This window comes from Dendrobium catenatum, unplaced genomic scaffold (genome assembly GCF_001605985.2).
Source record: "Dendrobium catenatum unplaced genomic scaffold, ASM160598v2 fragScaff_scaffold_195, whole genome shotgun sequence".
Taxonomy (NCBI): domain Eukaryota; kingdom Viridiplantae; phylum Streptophyta; class Magnoliopsida; order Asparagales; family Orchidaceae; genus Dendrobium; species Dendrobium catenatum.
The window spans coordinates 72,834-93,768 of record NW_021318657.1 but is presented as its reverse complement, the minus strand read 5'-3'; the positions used below and the strand labels follow the sequence as shown (position 1 = coordinate 93,768).

Genomic DNA, 20,935 nt, shown 5'->3' with positions numbered 1-20,935 from the left:
GTGCCTCCCTGTTTGTAGCTCTTCTCCGTACTCGCTTTTGTATGGCCGCTTGCACCTGTTTTCTATCTTTATTTGTGAATTATCATTGTAGCAACATATGGCCGCATGTTACGACCCGACATGAAGACTCAAATTAACGAGGCGAGAATAAACGATTGGACGGTTAATATGTTTCTTCAATTACACATAAACAATAAAAACTAACATCCCACAAAACTGAAGAGCCACTAAAACAATTAAATATTAAGCATATACCTAAATCATACAATCAAATTTTTGACTGTTCCTCTCTTTTAATCATTTCTACTTATCAGAAGTTTTACTTGAAAAATTAGCTTAACAGTTTGAATTTATATGGTAAACTCAGTGGATAATCCCAACATATAATATGACAGTAATCATATAAAATAAAACATGCCTGTTCCTTTTTATCACTTATATAGTGAATATATACACAATATTTTATATGATATAGATTCTTATAATTTGCCTTTCCAAATAATATATTTCTTTTTCTGTCTCATTATTCATTTTCATTTTTAATTTATTCCTTTTCCCTTTCATTTACTATATGAGCACCATCTAAAATTTGTACCAATGAAGGTACATCAATTTCCATTTCTATTTAATATACAGGGGTACATTGTATTCCCAGCCAGTATCATAAATGAGTGAACTTGTATTTACATGCATGCATATTTTCCCTTTTTATTTATACTTTCTTTTACATATTGTAAGTTATGAGTGCTAAGCATTATTTATACTTTAATTTATGAGTGTTAAACTTTCATCATTTTAAACATAATAGGTTTTCAACATAAATAAATAAATAGGCATAATTTACTAACTCAAACTGAAATGATAAATAGGGAATGTAATTGCTATATGATAACTATAATTATCTACTTTGATTTTTTCAATTGCTTAATTATATGCATTAAACATTCAAAAAATATTTATGATACTACATGTGATAATTGCAATGAATTAAAAATAAATTATTATTTCTATGAAAATAATTATAATTATCCACTTTAGAGATTGTAGAGATTCGATGCATGCATTGATTTCTTGAGCTTTATGGATTTCCTACTGTTTATTGATTTTATTGATTTCTGTTCCGTATTGATTTTTGTATCTGCATTGACCCATTGATCATGTACGATCTATTGATTTGACTTGATTTGATTTCCGCTGCATAGATTCACTGATCATGTGCCATTGCTGTTATGGATTTGATAGATTGACATGCATATTGTTTCTAGTACCGTGCTTTGATTTCAGTTGTAGACTTTGGTGACCTGCTGGGCTTTTTGAAGCACATTATATGTGGTTAACAATTTCAGGTCCGAGCAAGGCAACTGGAATGGAGTTCGATCAGAATGTCAGACGAATCCTTTCACTATGGATGCCTGGGGCGTCACATAAGCTCAAGCTTAACTTAAGCCCAGGTTCAATCATTCAAACTCAAGTGCATATCAATGTCATTTCTCATTCAATCTTTGCTTGTAAATATGCTTCAAGTTATGTTGAATTCCATAAGTCCTCTATTTGATTGTTGATGTTCATTTGAACAATTTAAAGTATGGCTCAACTCAAATGTTTCATTCAGATCCAAGTTCTTTAGAGTTCATGTTCCTTGGTTCAAGCTTAAGCTTCTGAGTTTAGTTCTTGTTCAATGTGCAAGGTCAGATTGAAGTTAGACCTTTCTTACATCAAGTTCATTTGAGTTCAATTTTGGTTCTTTATGTAGCTCAAATCAAGTCCCCTATTGTCTTGTAGAGTTCAAGTCCAAATCATGTGAGTTCTTGTTCAATTCAGGCTAATGTTATCTTTTATATTCACTTAAGGTTGAGTTCACTTAAGTCCCATTTGTTCAATCAAGTTCAGGTACGGCCTTGCGTTTACCCAAAATTTTAGCAGTCTCCCGACGTCTCCCCTGTTTAGGGGCAAACTACGGGAAACTAGGCCTTTCCCACCACGCTAAGAAAAGCATGTATGGTAGGTGTCCTCGGACGAGGACACCGCGGCCGTATTTTTTTATCCTCCACCACGCTAAGAAAGCGTGTGTATAGGTCTTTGGTACCTGTTATAAGAAAAAAAAAGTTGTTTCCCCGCAAGCGGGTACTTATGGGTATCCCCGCTTCGTCGTACGCATAGAACCGGGTTCTCATCCCACCACGCTAAGAAAAGCGTGTATAGACGGTTTTTCGGTGTGCTACGAACTCTGAAGAAGGGACTCTAGGTGATCACCCGATTCATCGAGAGCACCGCGACGAACTTCCTCCCACCATGCTAAGAAAAGCGTGTATAGTTGATCGTTTTGTCGCGTTGCAAGCGTCGAAAGCGGGTTCTCGAAGTTTTTAAGGTTTGAAAGATTATAGCTTGAGCTAAGTAATGAGTTGGAGGGCTGAGTTAAGTTGAGTTGGGTAAGGATTGAGTGGATTGAGTTGGGGGATGAGTTGATTGAGTTGGGATGAGTTGCTGAGTTGGAGTGAGGTGTTGAGTGTAGTTGTTGTTAATAGGATTTGGGCCGATTTTGGTTGAGAGGGAGAGAGTGTTATGAAGTGGTCTTGGCTATATGAGATGGGGCCAGGATCAGGCTAGGGCAGGAGTGGAGCGGTGTCATGGGTTGAAGTTCGGTCGGCTATAGGGTCTCGGCAAGAGGAGGAGGTCGTGAGGGAAGATTGAATCGTGGCTTTCATTCGATCTGGGAGGTGAAGCTTTGGGATTTCGGCTTTAGGTAGGGAGATCTACCTCTCCCTCTCTCACTCTCTCTCTCTCTCTCTAGACCGAAATGAGCAAAGGGAGGAGGGAGGTTTGCGTGAGGTCGGGTAAGGCTTCAGCGGTGAGATGAGTTTGAGGTTCGGTCTGATGGGGAGAAAGACTGGCGTAGGGCTTTTGTGGGATCGGCTTCGGTGTCGGAGGCTTGCATGGAAGGTGCAAATGGGAGAGAGGGATCAGACAGAGATGGAGAGGGAGGAAGTCGGGAGCAGGCAGAGAGGCTTGCGATGGGGAAGATATGAGAAGAAGAGGCTTCAGCTTCTATTTAACAACGCCAAAAAAACACGATTCAGCGAGATTTCTGCAGGAATCGCGGAGAACCGACTGGAGCGGCGCCGTTCTGCAGGTAAGCAGGATTTCTTCCTCTTTTTCGGCAGGATTACGTGGATTTTTGCTTGATTTTGATTTTCTCTTCTCCCCTTGATTTTAATCTTGCTGTTGAGGTCAACACCGAGGGATTCCAACAACTAATGGGTAGATCAAGGATTGTTAACAAGAGGGGGAAGGGGGGTGAACATTTCTCTTTTGGGTTTAAAATTCGGTGACCACTTTTACAAAATAAAGGGTTATCCTATGAGGAACCAAGGTCCATCATACCATGCAATCTCATAGTCTTCTGGGGAAGAAAACTTTAATATAAAAATTCATCATTAAGAGAAAGAAGGTTGATTGTACCTTTGAGTGCCCAAGCTCTTTTAATGGCACCAAGCAAAGCTTCATAATAAAGCCACCTACTGATGGAGTAACCAACCAAGGAAAGTTCTCATTCCTTCGAACCTCCAGGAATTTCTTCTTCTAAGAAATGTATGGTGTCGGACATGTGTTTATGAAGTTCACAAAGAAATTATTTGTAGCTGGAGTTTTCGAATAGAGAACCATCTTCGAATACAGGGCAAGGGTTCGGTTAGAAGAGGTGAATTTAGGGTTTGTAGCAGTGGAGGGAGGGATAGAGTTTGGATTGTCGAGGGAGGGGAAATCTTATCCCTGGAGAGCACCTGAGAGAAGAAGTTGTGTAAGTTAGCAGGTAACTAGTGTTTGAAGGGGCTTTCAAGAGAATAAGTGGAAGATTGGGGAGAGGTGATTTCATGGAGTTGGGGAGTAATGAGGAGCTGCTATCTGACATCGCCTCCAGGGAAGAAGCATGGGAAGGGAGGCAACGAGGGTTTTCTCAAGAAGCGGACATTTTTATCAATGCCTATGATAATTATCAATATTATATTTAAAGAAACATAAATTTCATAAAAAGAAAATAAATAAAAAAGAGAAGGAAATTAAGAAAGGAGAGGGTGTTTCCTCCCTTGTCGTGAACTTCTTGCCTTCTTCATCACTGCCTTGCACATGGAAAGGTATAACATTCGCAAACTCAAAAAATCTCGCTGGCAACATGTGCAGCATGACAGACGGCCCCCTATGTGCTTTTCGTAGCAGGGCATGGGAAAACTCATATGCAACACCCGAGACGTAGCAAGAAAGCCCCGTATACCCTTTTCGTAGCATGGCAATAAAGATTTTAAGTACCAATGAGAAACTAAAACTCAAATCTTAAAATCCTCGCATATGAGGGAAAAATCTGTGTAGTGTCTTATCTTTTAACCAACTTGTCTTTTGAAAATTTCTCCCAAAACATAATTCATTAATATTCTCCCTGAATCGGTGGGAAGAGGTTGAGGCACCCAAAAGTAAATTTTTGTAGCAGACGATTTATCGCAACTAACAATTATAGTGATGTTGGAAGAACAATTATTTAGGAAAAAAAGCAGCCCATAAAACTAACTACCAACATTCTAAATGGATAAACCTCAATTGCTCCATTAGATTCGGAAAATGATGTTAATAGAATATTTTTTTAGAATGATCTTTAACATGGTGAAAGTATTTAGAGGGAGTATGGGAACTAGGCAAACAAACATTATCCTAACAATCTGTGGGTATGGATATCATTTTAATGCAGAATAAACGGATGAAGAGGTTTTATGCATTGGCCACATATAGCACATGTAAGGGTAACTCACAGGACTGATGAAGCTGCCTCAGATAGTGGAATCAAAGTTAATAACGCAAGTTTGAAGATAATGCGGCTTTTTCAATAGCTGAAAGAACTGTGGCCAGTATGTTCTTTCCATCATAAAGGAAAATGGTTAAATATAAAAAGTGATGGAAGTTAGTTGCATATACTTAGAATAGAAAAGACCGTATATAGCAAGAAACAAACAGGACATGTTCCTAGAGCTTAGCAAAGTTGGAAAAACACATACCTTGGGAGCACATGCTGATCATTGATTTCAATATCTGTAAATATTTCATTTCTTATATTTAAGCATAAATTTTTCATCTTTTCATAAGCAGTATTAAGAGTTACAGTTTCCATCATAGGTCCTCCATTACTGCTTGCAGAAGTCCCTTCAATGTTGCTTTCAATAAATTCATCAGTTTCAGATAGTTGCCTCCTTGATATCTTCTTAGCAGCGACCTGCACAAGGTATCAACATCTTAACAAATACTTTTTTAAACTAGCAGACAGGTTGTTGCAGATAAACCAGAAAAAAAGTTATACTAAATTACTTTAATAAGACTAATAACCTGGAAATAGCTGCACAATTTTAATTGAGCCTCTGGTGACAATATATCATGCAAAAGCTTGTATAGATTTATAGCAGGAGCCAAAGCTGCAGCTGGTGTGCTAGTAGAAGATTGGAAAACTTCCACAATTCCTGAAGGTGATGACTCATCCAGTGCCTTGTAGTTTTCAAAAACCAAAGCTAAAAGAATCTCAATTTGCACCTCAACTTCTCCAAGGATACGATCCTGATGGATGAAATGACAGGACAATAAACATTAGTATTAACCAAACAAAAATCAAATGATAAAGGGCAAGTTATTATCATCACCAGCTTTACCCCAACAATTTGTGGTCAACTTAAAACATGAGAGTATGTTTTATGTGGAACAAAAAGAATACAATGTGAATGACTGCTCAAATAGATCTTCATCAATTGATTAAACTAGACTAGCTAATGATATAACTAGCTACTATTGGATTAGCACGAATAATTATTGAACTTGAAAAGAAATATTTATGTATTTTGCATGATAAAATGAACTCTAAAATGAAACTAGCAATTTCATAAGCAAGAAGCAACAAGATCAAAATGCTAATGTGAGAAATGGAGCCTGGCTGCTAGATATGTAAGTTATCATAACCTAAGATTGTCCTCATCGAGCATTCCTTTTTTGTAGTTTTAGTCCTTCTTTGGAAGTCCTTTTCCAAGGGTTATAAAGCTACACTCAAGAAGTTCACTTCAGTGAAAAACACGCAAAGAAATCACATCAAAAGTGCAAGAGAGCGGCTAAATTTCTTTCTCATCGATAGATCCACGCATTACACAATAGAGCATATATAGTGATGAAAAGGGAACCTAAAAGCCATGGACAAGGGGGAAGTTGGTCATGATTGGAAATGGAAAGAAATAAAAGTTTGTCGAGCTTGAAAAGTCTTTTGTTCCAATGATTTATGTGAGTTCCCATGGCCAAAGATTTAACAAAGAGGGGGCGTCCAACGAGTAGTCATAAAGCAAAGAGACGAGAGTAAAGGGAACATTCAAGCCATGTGAGAGAGATAACAGGTAGTAGCTAGCGAGTTATCAAAGTTAAAAGATGATATGGAGGCCAACTAATTAGGTAGATGTTTGACATTAGTCCAAGAATGATCAAAATGGCTAAAAGGGGTCAAATGTCATTATCCAGCTTTGACTTCACCATTGCGACATTCACAAGGCCCAAATAAATCAAGAAACTAGTACAGAAATGATAACAATTAAAGAAAAAACATCCTAAAATCAATAGGAATCAATGACTTATCACAAACAAGGGTCAAAAATAAAAACACGTAATAAATAAGTGAAAATATATAAAATAAAGTGACACATAACTCCTAGATATATGCAACACATTAAATGATTTCTATAATGCGCCATATATCAGTTTTCATGAGAAGGTATATGGAAAATAAAAGGAACAAATTAAAACCTATCATCCTATAAACATCTTAAAAATCAATAATTTGGAATATGGACCTCTCAAGAAGAGAGTGAGAGCATAAAATCTATCGTTTGCCTTTGCAAAAGGTCCCACTAGCAAGATACAATGATTCTGAAATATAATGTTCTCATGCTAGAAATATAGAATTAAAGACAGGAAGAAACTATAACAACATGCAACTGAAGAGAGAGGCAGCACAGCAAAGTTAGACCATCGTAGAGACAAATGGAAAACTATGTACCTCCTGTTGACTCAAAGCTTTTTTATCGCCAGTCTTCAAAAGTACAGGTGCAAGAAGATCAAGCACCAACGTTAGGCAATCTGCTGTAGGGGTTGCTACATCCAAGATGTAAGACAGATATCTGCAGACGTTTTGAATTTCTTTGGGTAAAAACTGAAAAGGTGAAATATAGAAAAAAGAAAGTGGAGCACTCCTATAATACCTTAATCTTGTGTATGCATCTGAAACACCATAATATGAAGCAAATTCTGTTAGTAACCATTTCCACGGTCCATGCAGTAGTAAATTGCGTTGCTGAATATTTTGAACTTTCATTGCAACTTCCAATAAGATGTCATATGCCACAGTTTCTGCAACAGATGCACACTGCAAAAGGAAAAATATTATTTCACAGAAAGAATTGACTATATGAGAGGTCGACACACAGTTAATCTTTGTCCTAAATGTGTGGAAAAAAAAAATCCTACTTTAGGAACCTCTATGAAGAGTAAAAAAACTAATGAAGGTATTTTTACCTTCCAAGAATTGATTTCATTTGTAGTGGTTGAGTAATTTACATAAAGCTGAATGCGTCCTACAAATTCATTTTCTGGTTCCCGATAAATAGACCACCAACGAACCTTGTCACTCTGAAGAAGTACAAGAAGTTACAAACACAATATCATGCCATTAACCTTAAAACATAATACGAATACCATACCGGATCCTCTGCAATATTTGCCAACTTAACAACAACCTGACCAAGAATCTTTCCTTTGGAATCATGAACTTCAACAATCAGATCATCTCCCATACTATCAGGGAAGCTGAAATTAACATTATGTTGTTAGTATATAAAAAAAAAGGTTTTCCTGTAAACCATCTCATAAATGATTAATGTAATTTAATACATGCGTGTAAAAAACAAAACATACAAAGCATGCTTTTCACCAGAATCAACTTGCAATCTGATCATGTCCTCTTCAGCTAAGCTTCTCACTCTCATAAGGCAAAAGTATGATTCTGCAACGACAATAAGAAAGCATTACATGATTATGCAATAAAAGAAAAACAAAGAGAAACCATAAGCACGCACCTTGCACAACCTCACAAGTACAAGCATTGCAGAGAGAATTTACTCTAGTTTGGTGGAGAACAGGAACCCGCTTCATGTACTGAGTGCTACCTTGAATGTATGCCCGACTTTGATTGCTAAAAGAACTATTGGCGGGCATGCATGGTAAGACACGAACTCTCCGTAGTGAAGCCAATCTAGATGAGAAAGTTGACTGGAAATTCGACATATGATGCCTGAATGAACACAGTTTTACTATTGGTCTCCCCAATGACATTAAATTGCAGCCAGAAGGAATGTCCAGAGACATTCTGACCTTACGGGCTGTAACAGAAAATGATGATTAGTATGCAGTCCATAGGGTGAGAAATATGAAATACATGGGAGAACCATGATAATGGTGATCTTCAAAGCAGAAATATTGCTTTATGATGTAGGCAAAGATTTGGAACAAATTAAATCTCAAAATATTCCTCGACTTTCGCATGTGGCCAATATTTTAGTTCCAGAATATCACATTTTTCCAATTTAATTTATTGACTATACAATAAAGATACAAAATGATCTGTCATGTAGAAATTGTGATATGAAATTGATCCAATCCCAATTTAATCCACCAACTAGACAAAATTGATCCAAATTTATTCACTAAGAGTCCATTGTGGATCAATATTGTATGGTCAAGAGACTAAATTTGAAAAATATTATACTCTGAAGCTAAACTAATCCACAACAAATAGTCAAAAGAAATTTTTGGATTTAACCTGATTTTGAAAATGACACGAGCAAGAAAAAAGTTCATGCCTTGAACAGTCAACTTTCCAAAGATTCTTTTTTGCTTTATCACGGTTCCTTCAACAGGTTCTGAAGAGCGTTTTTCCAAGAGTTCCTCCTCTGATTGCAACAGTATCTGCTGCAACCTGCATGATTTTGTGCACTTTAGGCAGGGAAAATGTAGAACAACAACAAGCCTTTATCCCACTGTGGGGTTGGCTACAAGAATCTTTTTTCTCCATTGAGTTCGGTTAAGAGTCAAATTGTCATCTAAAGAAAGGCCATTTCTAATATTTTTTAATCAATTCCTTTTAGGTCTACCTCTATCTCTGACATAATCTAAAGGACATTTTGTGCACCTTAGGCAGGGGAAATTTAGAAAAGAGAAAAAAAATATAGATGCAAGAATCAAGTAACACAAAAATGAAAATATAAAACAATAAGGTATATTGTATCATAGCATGTACTATTCACAAATAAAATGTCTCTATTAAAGGTTTTAATGCTGACTGGGTACATCCTATTTATAACGTGTAAAATCCAGATTTAGAAAAATGATATGTAGGTTATACAACCTACTAATCAACAATAAAGTAAGAAGAAAATATAGGGAAATGTAAAATTGCATGGACCATACACAAATCAAAAGCCTTGATAAAAGGTTTAAAGCTGATCGGGTACATTCTATACTGATTGCAAAACATGCTACAAACACTGGTGTGCAGGTTATACAGCCTATTGTACAGCAAAAAATAAAGCTACTGATGTCAACTTAACTCCATAAGCCACCCTAACCCCTTCGTTACAACTACCCCTCACCTCAACCAGTAAGGGTTTAAGTAGGATAATTTTCCTTAAGATGACAACAGATGTGTCACCTTTTTTATTTTTCTTCTTTAAGTTGCATAAAATGTGATTCAAACTAAATCAAGTAAATACACCTATTTTTCCAGAAAACTGAAGGCTTATATATATAACAGTGCAAGAAACATTTCATGAGATGTTCATATAATTCAACTAGTCTGATTTTACTTCATAAATAGTTATTTAGTTTTTTAGAAACTAATATATTGCTTGTCTTTAGTTTTATGTAACTGATACTGCTCATGGAATGACGCTAACCAGAGTACAGTGAAGAGATTGTATATTCGCCTTTTCATGGTATTTAAGGGATCTTTAATAGAAAATCAAAGCACACTCTATTTTTGTCTCTATTCTAGGTTTTTGCTGTGCCAAATTGATATCAAAGACCATAGCAGAAGGCAACAAGTAGTCTGTTGGTAATTACATTGTCAGCTGAGAAGTTTTGGCAATGCTCACAGCTCCCTGAAAACTACCTCCGCGGACTTCCAATGCTATGTCACGAAGATGCGTTGAGATTCACAACATCAAGAATGATGGTAACTTCACCTGGAGCCACACCAATAGAACTGCCAACCATAACAACATCTAGCAAGACAGTTACAGTGCATCGAGGTCTTCTCGTTAGTTTGATCCTTATACGGATTTAATTCCAATTAAGATTAAATTCCTCATCGAAGGGATGTGTACTCCAGTTGGGAATTCAATGTTGAAGCCCAACAACCCGACCCAAAGATGACATTGGTAAGAGAAAGGATATAGCGACTTCAAGGAAAAAATCGACATCTTGTCCTTGATGGTCAATAACTTTTTTTAAATATAAGGAAATACTACCCGAGTAATAGACTAAATATATTGCTTGCAAAACTTATGCAATCTCACCAAAGGGAGGGCCAATGATTTGTGAAGAAATGGAGTCAGATGAAGTAAATGCTAGGAGTTATTTCCTTCAAACTATGAGCATATGCTATATTTGCATTATTAATGATTCTTGCAAAGGATTTGCAATTGGCTCAAGAAAAACGGCGCGTCAACATGAATCCCACTTTACAGTTGTAGGATAAAATTCCTCTTAAGTCATATTGTAATAATCAGATTTCTCCAAAGAAATAGTGTCAGGGTTTACTTAGATTTGGGTCCTTCTCATAAGAGTAAGCATTCATAGTTAATTATCTCTCATAACACGTAAGAGAGAACTCTTGATTAAGAATGAATAAATTTTAGGTGTTTTAGTCACAATTATGGGGAAAATGGAGATAAATCCGATCAAGATCCCATTGAAGATGTTATTGATATCAGGATTACTAATACTAAACATGGCGAGCACAAAAGGTTCTTGGTTAAATGGAGCAATTGTCCATTGACTGATTGTATATGAATAGATACAGTTGAGCTTAAAAATCGTCATCTAGATCTCTATCGAAAATTTGTTGAAGCCTTCTCATCAGGAGATGAGATTCTCCCACCAGAGGAAATTTGATGCATGCAAATTTCAATTTATTTTAGTTTTTTTTATTGTAATTTGAATGCTATAGTTTTTTTTATATATATATACTACCCTATGATGGAAAACATCCAATGATTATAAGTAGGTAGTTCTTGGGCTTGACAAACTTTGGGTGTGCTAGCTATTTGGGTTCCTTGGTTCTTGGGCTGCTGCTTGCTCTCGGGTTGGGCTTGGCTACTCAGTTTTTTGCTGTGTTTTTTTGAGCTACTATGTGTCAGCTCATTAATGTTTGAGCTGCTGTTTTTCAACTCATTATGATGGGAAGTTATCCTCCTTTTTAGCTCATTATGTGGAGTGTCTCTTTCCCTTTCCCCTTCTCTGTGGCCCTTCAGTTTTCCCTGCCTGGCTATCTGTTCCGATTCCCCTAGCTGTTGTTCCAGTTCCCTTGGCTGCCTATCCCGATTCCCCTGGCCGTCCGTTCCTTCCCCCTTGGCTGCTTTTTCTGATTTTCTGTGTGGCTGTTCGGGTGTTGTTTCTGAACTAAATGTTGACCTTCAATTTCCCCTTTTCTCCTATAAAATTGAGGTGTTTTGAAGCATAAGAGATTGTTGATTATTTGAGGAAAGTCTCTTAAAAAATCTGAGGGTTTCTTCTTTGGAAAAGCTTGAGAGCTTGTTTCATTCCTCTCTTCTTCTTGGGAATGCTTGCGAGCTTGTCCTCCCCTTCGTCTCGTCTTCTAACCTCTTTCTTCTCTCCATAAGTTCCACTCCACTTGTATCTTTCTTCTTGAGCTATTGGAGTTGTTTATTGGCTGATTTGGTAGCATTTATCGGAGGAGTTTTGGTGGACGTTGGACCTTGTAGCAGTGGTGGACCCTTGGTTTGCAAGCCCTTAAGCACTTCTTTTATATTGCCTACTTTTTGTTGCATGTGAGGAAACCGCTTGCCGGTTGTTCTGAGGGTAGTTATTTTTAATTTTAATTTTGTTTCGTTTGTTTTGACTTTTGTTTGTTTGAGGTTTGCTTGGATGTTGGTATTCTAAATGTTGAATCGAGTCATGTTCTACTAGTCCTGGTGTTCTTTTCTCTTGGCTCTTTATATCTAGTTGCCCGCATCAGCTTGTGATGTTCCCTTTTGTCTACTTCTTTGATTTCACTCATTACTTGGGGTCTTTCCATATAACTTCCAGCATGTCTCATTTGTATGCCTTGATTTCTTGCAATAGCTGCACCAAAGGGAGTCTTTGTCTTTAGGATTTGAGAAATCCTTACATGTTTTCTTCCATGACGCCTCCTTTGCTATCAACATTGTTGAACCTTCAACAATCTTTGGTTCTAGCATTATGCCTTGTCGGCTTTTCTCAACACGAATGAGAGAAATGGTCTCATTCAGTGAGGGTGTCTCCTCTTTGCCAAGGATCTGAACTCTATTTTGGTCAAACTCTATACTTTATCCTGCAAGAAAGTCATTCACTCTATCTTTCTCAACAAAAGCTTTTTAGGATAACCACATCTTTTGAACACTTAGTTTCTATGCATCTGTAGTGATCAAGTTCTTACCAAAGGATCTACCTGGTGGATCATGCTCCAATTCATCCAAGAGCATCATCTGGATGTAAACTTCAAATCGAATAGCTGCTTTTCCATGTATTTGAAGTTTACTTCACACTTGACCAACCCTACATGAAACTAAGCTCAAAATTGAAAAATACTTGATTTAGAGGGGAATTAATGGGGATTTTTGTGTAGGTAATGTTGTCTTGTCCTAAAGAGAAACCCACCATCTGATGTCAAAGACAGTAGAGCAATGGATAAAATGTTGGATGTTTGGTTAGAAAGAATGGATAGAGCTTGGTCAAATGATTATATATATTGGCATATTCAATCACGGTCTTGCTTCCTTATTTTGTGCTTACCACCTTGACTTTAATTTCAAAGATTTAAGTAGCATCCCGAACTTTTGAGAAGGTTTGCCTGGCGGCATCCCATGTGTCTTTACAATAGATAAGAACATGAAAGTATCGGTAATTTCTGGAGTTTTGGAATTCCACAACCATAACATGATCATGGAGTCTTCTTCACCCCATGCCCAAAAATTATGATCATCCTCTTTTGGTCCTATCCCAAGGAGGTGATTTATCTTTTCATTTCCTTTCAAATAGGTCTTCACAAATTGAGACCACATCAAATAATTCTACTCATTTTAGCAATAGGATAGTTGCATATTTTTGAGATCTCCTCTTCCTTGGTGCACCATAGAGTCCTCCATTTGGTCAAAGCTTTGGGAGGAATTTTCTTCAGATATTGTGGAGGCAAAGGTCAACGATGAAGGTTACATCAAGCAGGGAAGTAATGAAGGTTGTGTTGGTTATATATAGGATAACAACAACAAGGGAAGACCGGCAATGAAGGCACAACAGTACAAAAATTTCAGAATTCTGGCAATGGCAATGAAAGCTTTGATATCATGTTAAATTTAAAGAATTGGAGAGGGAAAAGGCTTAATTTTATTGCACAAACTTGCCCCTATTTATAGATCTATACAATATGTCATAATAAAGAAACAAATTATTATAGAATAATGTATAATTGCTCTAATATAATCCTTCCTAAATCAGCCATCTAAATATGGAAGAAGATTAGCGTGATCCAGGTGAGCCTCCCACGGATTCCCATCTTAGCCATGGAATCAAAATGCTAAGAGACGGCTAGGATTTAATAGGTGAGCCTCCAACGGATTCACATGCTAGCCGTGGGATCAAAATGTCAAGGGACAGCTAGGATTTAGCACTAACACTACAGACATACAAGAGAGCCAAGTAAATAACCCCAAGGAACGCAACCCTTCGGAAAAACGAGAAAGAAAACCGTCCAGTCCATCTCACAACACTGCGGCGCTAGTTTGGGGTTCTGCGTTGCTCAAGCCTCTTTCTAATGGCGTTCCAGTGCTCAAACTTGCATCACAGTGGTGCCGAACTTGTAACGCTGCTGCGCTGAATACAAAGCGTTGTGATGCTTTGCTCTTTGTCGATCAGTGCTAGGGCGTTGGGGAACATAACGTTGGGGCACTTGGATACACATTGTCGGGGCATTGTATGAAAATAAATTTCAGTTGAAAAGCACCCGAACCCAAGCAGGGGGTAAACCCCCCACAACCCCCAGTAAGCACGACAAACTTAAGGTCTGAGGCAACAAAACTACCCAATTGATCAACGCAATCAGTTTCGACACATAACAATCTCCCACTTAAAAAACTAATTGCATTCAATCCTTCTCCCGGTCTTTAACACTAATCATAGTACTTGTAGTGTGGCTCACCCCTACTCGCATCCTCCATAAAGGCCAACTAAAGCTACACATAACTTCAGTTTATCAACTGTCACTGTCTTCGTTAGCATCTCTGCAGGATTCTCGGTCATGTGTATCTTCTCCAAAGATAATTAACCATCTTCTAGACAAGACCTGATGAAATGATAACGAAGATCTAAAACTCTTAATATGAGTGCATCCAGTCATTATGAGGGAAGGACTTGAGCATTTATCTTTCCTGATGTTAAAAACAACTATGGTGATAAGGTAGCAACAGCTTGTGCATAAACTATTGGGAAAATATCTGAAGAAAATAAACTGTTACCAGCTCAAAACGGTAGACCTATGATGATTGCTGAGTTCATCTTTGAGTTTCAAATTTATTTTAAAAAAAAAAAACATTGGCATAAGTGGACAAGAAATGAGTCCAGTCAACAATTGCCATCACCTTGACAAGATAGATGGCAAACAAAGACAATGTGAACACCAAGTACAAGGAATGTAAATGATGGTCAGTGTTTCAGGTCTATCATGCATATATAATTAGAACTTTTTAGGATAAAAAACTATTAGCATGTGTAAATGGAGGAAAATATTCCTAAAACAAGCGCAACAAATGATGGCAAAGTTAAATAAAATACTGACAGGGAACCATAAATGCAGTACTCATGTACAATTCTATATTGTACAACTAAGCCACATCTCATTGTTTTCCTAACTCAGGCTCATAATTTAATCATAAGTTCACCAAAGATAAGACTTTTAATTATTTTCAGCAATAAAACTGCCAAACTGACGGTATTGCTCACCCAAAAGAACTTCGCAACAGTGAACATTCATTTTCCAAGAATTTCGGAGCATCCATGCAACCCCGTGCCCATAGATGAAGGCAAAGACGAACACATGCATCATATGCAATAACAGAATACCAAGGCCCTTGTTCACTGCACTAGCAGTGCCGAAAACTAAAATTAGCTCAATAAACGAAATTCTGAAAAAACTTTTTGTACTGAAAATATCAGTAGCCTTAGTACTTACCATGCATGAAAATTGGGAACTTTTAGCGGCAAAAACTTGAGAGGAGCTGAAGTCTCACTACCAACTGAAGGGTACCTGTAAGACAGAACAATCAGAATAAACTACTTGAATGGCATTATTTAGTTGCCAATGACCTGAAACATCGTGGCAAGTGGCACAGTGGTATCCCCTCATACCACTGGTGGAGGTTTAGGGACACCTGAAAACATTTCAATACAGTTCACAGTTTACTGACCTAATATCCCCGTTTGTTTTTTGGCTTCCAGAATTTGTGCGAGAACTAGTACCATTTTGAGTAGAATAGATATTAAAAGCTGCCATATGGCCAGCATCATATGCAGTTAAATTGGTTGAAGGACCCATAGCTTGGTTGATTTCGTGATTAGAAGCATGGCACGGTGGGGCGCTTGGTGTATCAACAGGAAACCCCTGTATGCATGCATGATTTAGCAGTCCTCGTGAAACTTCCATTAGAAATGAAGTATATCTCAGTTTTTGATAATGCAAGTTATGACTTCATAACGAATCTGAAGCATCAGTACTAAAAGCAATAATAAGATTCAATGTGAACGTCTAGTAAATAAAAGTCGTACTGCCTCATAAAAGTGTGGTAAAAAGCTATGATTAGCTAACGTATACTGATTTTGTAACATTCAGATTTCTGACTGTGGAACTATGTTTTTGACATACCATGACCATGGTTATAATTAGTTTATGTCCAATGATGAATGGTTTTATTATGAGAGCGATATCATGCACTGCTTGCAGAGAAAGCATTTTAAAGTTAGGCTTCCATGATCAACCAACCATTACCAATGGACATTACCTAGTTAGATGCGCCATGTTAACACAATATTCTAATCAACTATTCCAATGATATGAAAGAGAGATGTAAGGGGTATCATAAAAAGAGATTTATTTGTTGGAAGGTTGACAATAAGCATTAAACATTGGAGGTAATAGTTAGAAGCTAGAGCCTTCACAGAAGAAAATTCATGATTGACATGGGCAGGTGATCGATGAGGTATGAGAAAGGAAGTGGTAGAATTTTTTATGTCAAGTGAGTATAATTGATGGAGAAATTGTGCTTGAGTTTTAAGAGAAAATAAGAGAGATGAATACTAGTGAGATCAAAGTTAGAAAAATATTTGGGTGAAAATATTTAAAACCTACATTTATTTTTCTATAATCATCACTTTTTGCAATCGTAGATGTGGATAAATGTCACAGATTCATATAAACTCTCTCGTTATGTTTCTAGTGTTTATCCTTGTGTATTATGCTTGTTAAAAAAAAAGTACTCACAACTTTACGCTATAGAAGTATCAACCCAAAAAAAAACTCTTGTGAACTATGAAGTAATTGTAAAAGAGATCAAGCACCATGACAAAGTGAATACCAAAATTTAGGTATTTAACCTTAAGTCTACATATGTGGGAATGGAGAGAGAATCTTATTCACTAATTAAAAAGCTATAAATGTAACATATAATAACATGACACTCATCATCCATTCCCAAAGCCTAAATTCATCCTCATTCAATAAAGAAAAAGAGAAGCTCGAGTATCTTTAAGTAAAAGAAACTTAGGAGAAATAACAAAAAAAGATGATTAAACTAATACCAAAAATTACATCAATTTGTCTGGATAATAGTACAAACTCCTTGAAATGAATTTCTTAATTTTTTCCTTCTTTTTCTCTCTTTTTCTGCTCACTAATCCATCTTCTCAATTCCTTTTCAGCTCCATAAATAATTCAAGATTACTTTATGCTTCCATGTCAATTAAATATTCATATATTATAAGTTGATATAACCATCAAATCATTGCAAAGCTGCCTAACTCATACAAAAATCACATGACCAAATTCTAAGCTTGCACACAAGAGCTTATAAAAACCATTTTAATCCATTCAAATACGAGGTTCTAATATGAATTTTCTAATTTGCTCAAACGCGAGGTTTAAATATACAATGTTACACTTTTTCTTTTTAATAAAAGGGTTAAACAAGCAAGTCAACTCTATACCATCCATAAATTATGTCGGCTATATGTCTTGATAACCATAAAACATCCATCAATTACAAGATGTGTGTCGCATACATAGCCAACCGACTCTTTTTATATACGATGTTACACACTAAAATAGCTCAAATTTCAAACTAAGGTTTGCATAATTTTTTCCTTAAATCAAGTAAACCATGAAAAACACACTAAAATGAGTAAACGACACAAATAACAACATTATCAAACAAAATTTGAGAAGAAAAACTAAAAGGCACTCAAGAATGAAATAATTTTGTTTGAAGAATTCTTACTCTAAAACTCCCACTGATGAATAACTTTGTAGACGGTTGAGTGAGAGGCGAGTACACCCCTAAGCTGGCAAGAAGCTTCGGCAACAGGTGAGGCTTGAATAACAACCATGAATTTCAGGAAGAAGAGGACAGGAACGGGAAGGGAAAGGGACGAGAACGGGAACAATTGAAAAGTGCAAGGGTTCGCGTGCGAATGGACGCCAGAGAAATTTTTGCGTAATTAGATGGAGCATGCGGCGGAATACTGAAGTAGGGTTTTCTCCGGCAAATTTCCAGCAGAAATGTCCGTCGAATATTTTCCGGTGGAATTTACGCCGGTAAATCCGTCGGCCTACTTGAAGCCGGAGGGACTTTCAGCCGGAAATTCTCAGCCCACATTTCAGCCAGAAATTCACTCGGAAACAACTTACAAATTTCCATTTCCAAATATGCCAGCATTCCCTCTGCAAATTCCAGTGGTCTATGATCTGTCGGAAATAGCCTTTTTTTTTGTGGTAGTGTTACTACAGGCCTCATCATGTGATTCATGCATAGATATTGAGTCATAAGCCATTTTCAAGCTTTTACATAAAAAAATTGAAACCTACCTTCCCATGTGATTCAAACATGATATTTCATCATTACTAAATAGTAAGGCATGAAAAATAAGCCATTTTCAACGCTAGCTTTCGAGCCTACATGAAAAGTGGGAACACTGGCAAACTAAAATAGTAAGGCAAGGACCGACCAATTTGATGGCAAGTACTTCAAGCACTAGAGGATGTATGTCAAGGATTATCTATACCGAAGAAAGTAACATATCTCTCTTAGAGCCAAAGTCAATAACTATGAGCAAAGAAGACTAATAAATACATGACAAAACATTGGGGGTTGTACATCTATCACTGAAAAAGGATGTTTCCTTTAGTATATAAGAGAATCACTACTAGCATGATGAAAGCTTTGTCAAACATGTATGACAAATATTCAAAAGTAAATAAGGTACATTTAATAATAAAGTTTTTCGATCTTAGGATGACTAAGGCTTTTACACAATAGTGCGTATCAATGAGTTTAATCTGAACACCTTTTAGTTAAGCTTGGTAGATATTAACTTTGATGTTGAAGTTCATTCTTTGAGAGCTTATTATCATCATTATCAAAACATTGGACTAGAATTATAATAATGATTAGTAATTCAGGTGGGTTTTAAATTTGAAATTTAATAATATTTGAAATCTAATCTTAAACGAGGATATTAGCATATGAGAATGTTGACCCGTTTATAAAAAAAAAAATCAAATCAAAAAATCAAAATCCCTACCTACTCGATGCCAACCCACGTCGCTCCCCACGTCGAGCCGTTCGTCGCACGTCGAAGCCACGACCGATGTCGTTTCTCCCCACGTCGCGGCAGCCCGCACGACTTGGCGTCGTTAAAAGCCAACGAAAAAGAGGCCTTCGGCCTCCTCCTGCCAATCTCTCTTCTCCAGAACTCCAAGCTCTCTCATCCGATCCCGATCTTTCTCTCCTCCTATATGCATATACATGACATATGACATCTATCAAAATAAAAGCACTTGTTAAGTCCGTTGTATATGATTCTGGTGGTGCAATGCAAGAAAAACTTTCTATCAAGTAAGAGTTTCTAAAAGACAAATGGGCATTACAAATCAAATAGTATTTTAGGATTACAAAGTAACATGGTAACAAGGAAATTATTATGGTAAAAGATGATGATGTTACGATTCAGCCCAAACCGACCCAGGAGAGGTTGGTTCAGACGTATAGGAGGTGGACTAAGTCGCCTCCTCTAAACCCAACCGCCTAAGCATGTGCCCCCCCCCCCTCCCTGGGCGGCAATAGGAGAGAGAAAGAGGTCGGTTTAAGCAAGACGAGGCAATTTGAAATTAATTTATATTAGGCAGCTTTTTATTATGAAGGATTGTATATAAAGAACATGAGAGGCTAGGGTTAGGGCATGCATGATTATTGTTTCTCTTGAAGTTCTCTTTGGTGTCTTGGGCTCTAGGCTTCTCGTCTAGAGATTGGGAGAGAACGATCCTCCTCTCGAATTGAGGATCAATTGTATCTTTGTTTCATTTTTGTATCGCTTTGATTTCTATAAAATTATCTACTGATTTTGATTGCTTCCACAAATTCTTCTATTTTTCTTGCTGAATTTACCGATTATTGTTAGGTTTGCTTGTGAACTCAAGTATTCCCATTATGGTTACTTGCGAACGCAAGTATTTCCTATCAAATTGGTATCAGAGCAAGCCTTGGGACCATTGGTGGGCTAATTTTGGCGAATTTCAACGGCTGAGTATTGGCCGGGAAAAGAGAAAGTTGCTATTTTCATGATCCAAATCTAGAATTTTTGAACCTACAAAGATCAGGATAATGATGGCGGCCAAGAATGCAGATGCGCTAGAAGAAAGACTTGAAGGGGAGATGAACAAAATCAACACAATGGTGGAGGAAAGGATTTTCTTCATGGAAGGACAAGTAGCCGATCTCCGGGATATGATGAAGAAAATGTTGGAAATCCACAACCAAATGGTGGCTTCTGTGGCAAACGGGCAGAAGCGAAAAACACGAATTTTGAAATTCATAGGGAGGAAGATGAGGTGGAGATCATGGAGGGAGAAAGAAGGAAATCCTATATGGAGCCTTTCCAGAGGGAGGATAGAGGAGGTAGGTATGGGGAAAGGAATGGGTATGGAGGAGCGGAGCAAAGAGGTGCTGATTGGGAACGCCGGGAGGGACATTTTGGTTGTCAAGGTGCTGAATTTAAAGGAAGGAGAGAGAAATTCAAAGGGGGTTTGGGTTATGATAGGGCAAGGAAAGATCGGGAGACATGGGGAGGACCAAGCACTTGGGAAAGGGGGAGCTATGGAGGAATAAGAGTGGGGAGATCATAAGGTGAGGATGCTAAAGATGCCCATATTCGAAGGGAAGGATGCATATGAGTGAATTTATAAGGTGGAGAGGTACTACACCGTAAATGGGCTAACAGAGGAGGAGAAGCTAATAGCAGCGGGCTTATGTTTGGATGGGAAGGGGCTATCATGGTACTAGTGGACTAGAGGAGA

General features: G+C 37.3%; 1 protein-coding gene and 1 non-coding gene across 2 annotated transcripts in view; both read right to left on the bottom strand.

Moving 5' to 3' along the window:
* Positions 1-3,430: 3,430 nt before the first annotated feature.
* Positions 3,431-20,935, bottom strand: part of LOC110106364 — a 35,071-nt gene continuing 17,566 nt past the window's right edge. The window contains exons 3-14 of the mRNA XM_028692939.1: positions 15,780-15,973; positions 15,545-15,619; positions 15,316-15,450; positions 8,922-9,037; positions 8,139-8,441; positions 7,978-8,065; positions 7,764-7,869; positions 7,579-7,692; positions 7,266-7,429; positions 7,064-7,184; positions 5,365-5,589; positions 3,431-5,254 (exon numbers count right to left, since the gene is read on the bottom strand). Of these exons, the coding sequence (XP_028548772.1) occupies positions 5,015-5,254; positions 5,365-5,589; positions 7,064-7,184; positions 7,266-7,429; positions 7,579-7,692; positions 7,764-7,869; positions 7,978-8,065; positions 8,139-8,441; positions 8,922-9,037; positions 15,316-15,450; positions 15,545-15,619; positions 15,780-15,973 (1,881 nt within the window). The 3' untranslated portion in view covers positions 3,431-5,014. The remainder of the gene's footprint in view (positions 5,255-5,364; positions 5,590-7,063; positions 7,185-7,265; positions 7,430-7,578; positions 7,693-7,763; positions 7,870-7,977; positions 8,066-8,138; positions 8,442-8,921; positions 9,038-15,315; positions 15,451-15,544; positions 15,620-15,779; positions 15,974-20,935) is intronic.
* Positions 17,540-17,666, bottom strand: LOC114579153. Its single transcript, XR_003700001.1, has one exon. It is a non-coding gene; the product is annotated as a U11 spliceosomal RNA (small nuclear RNA).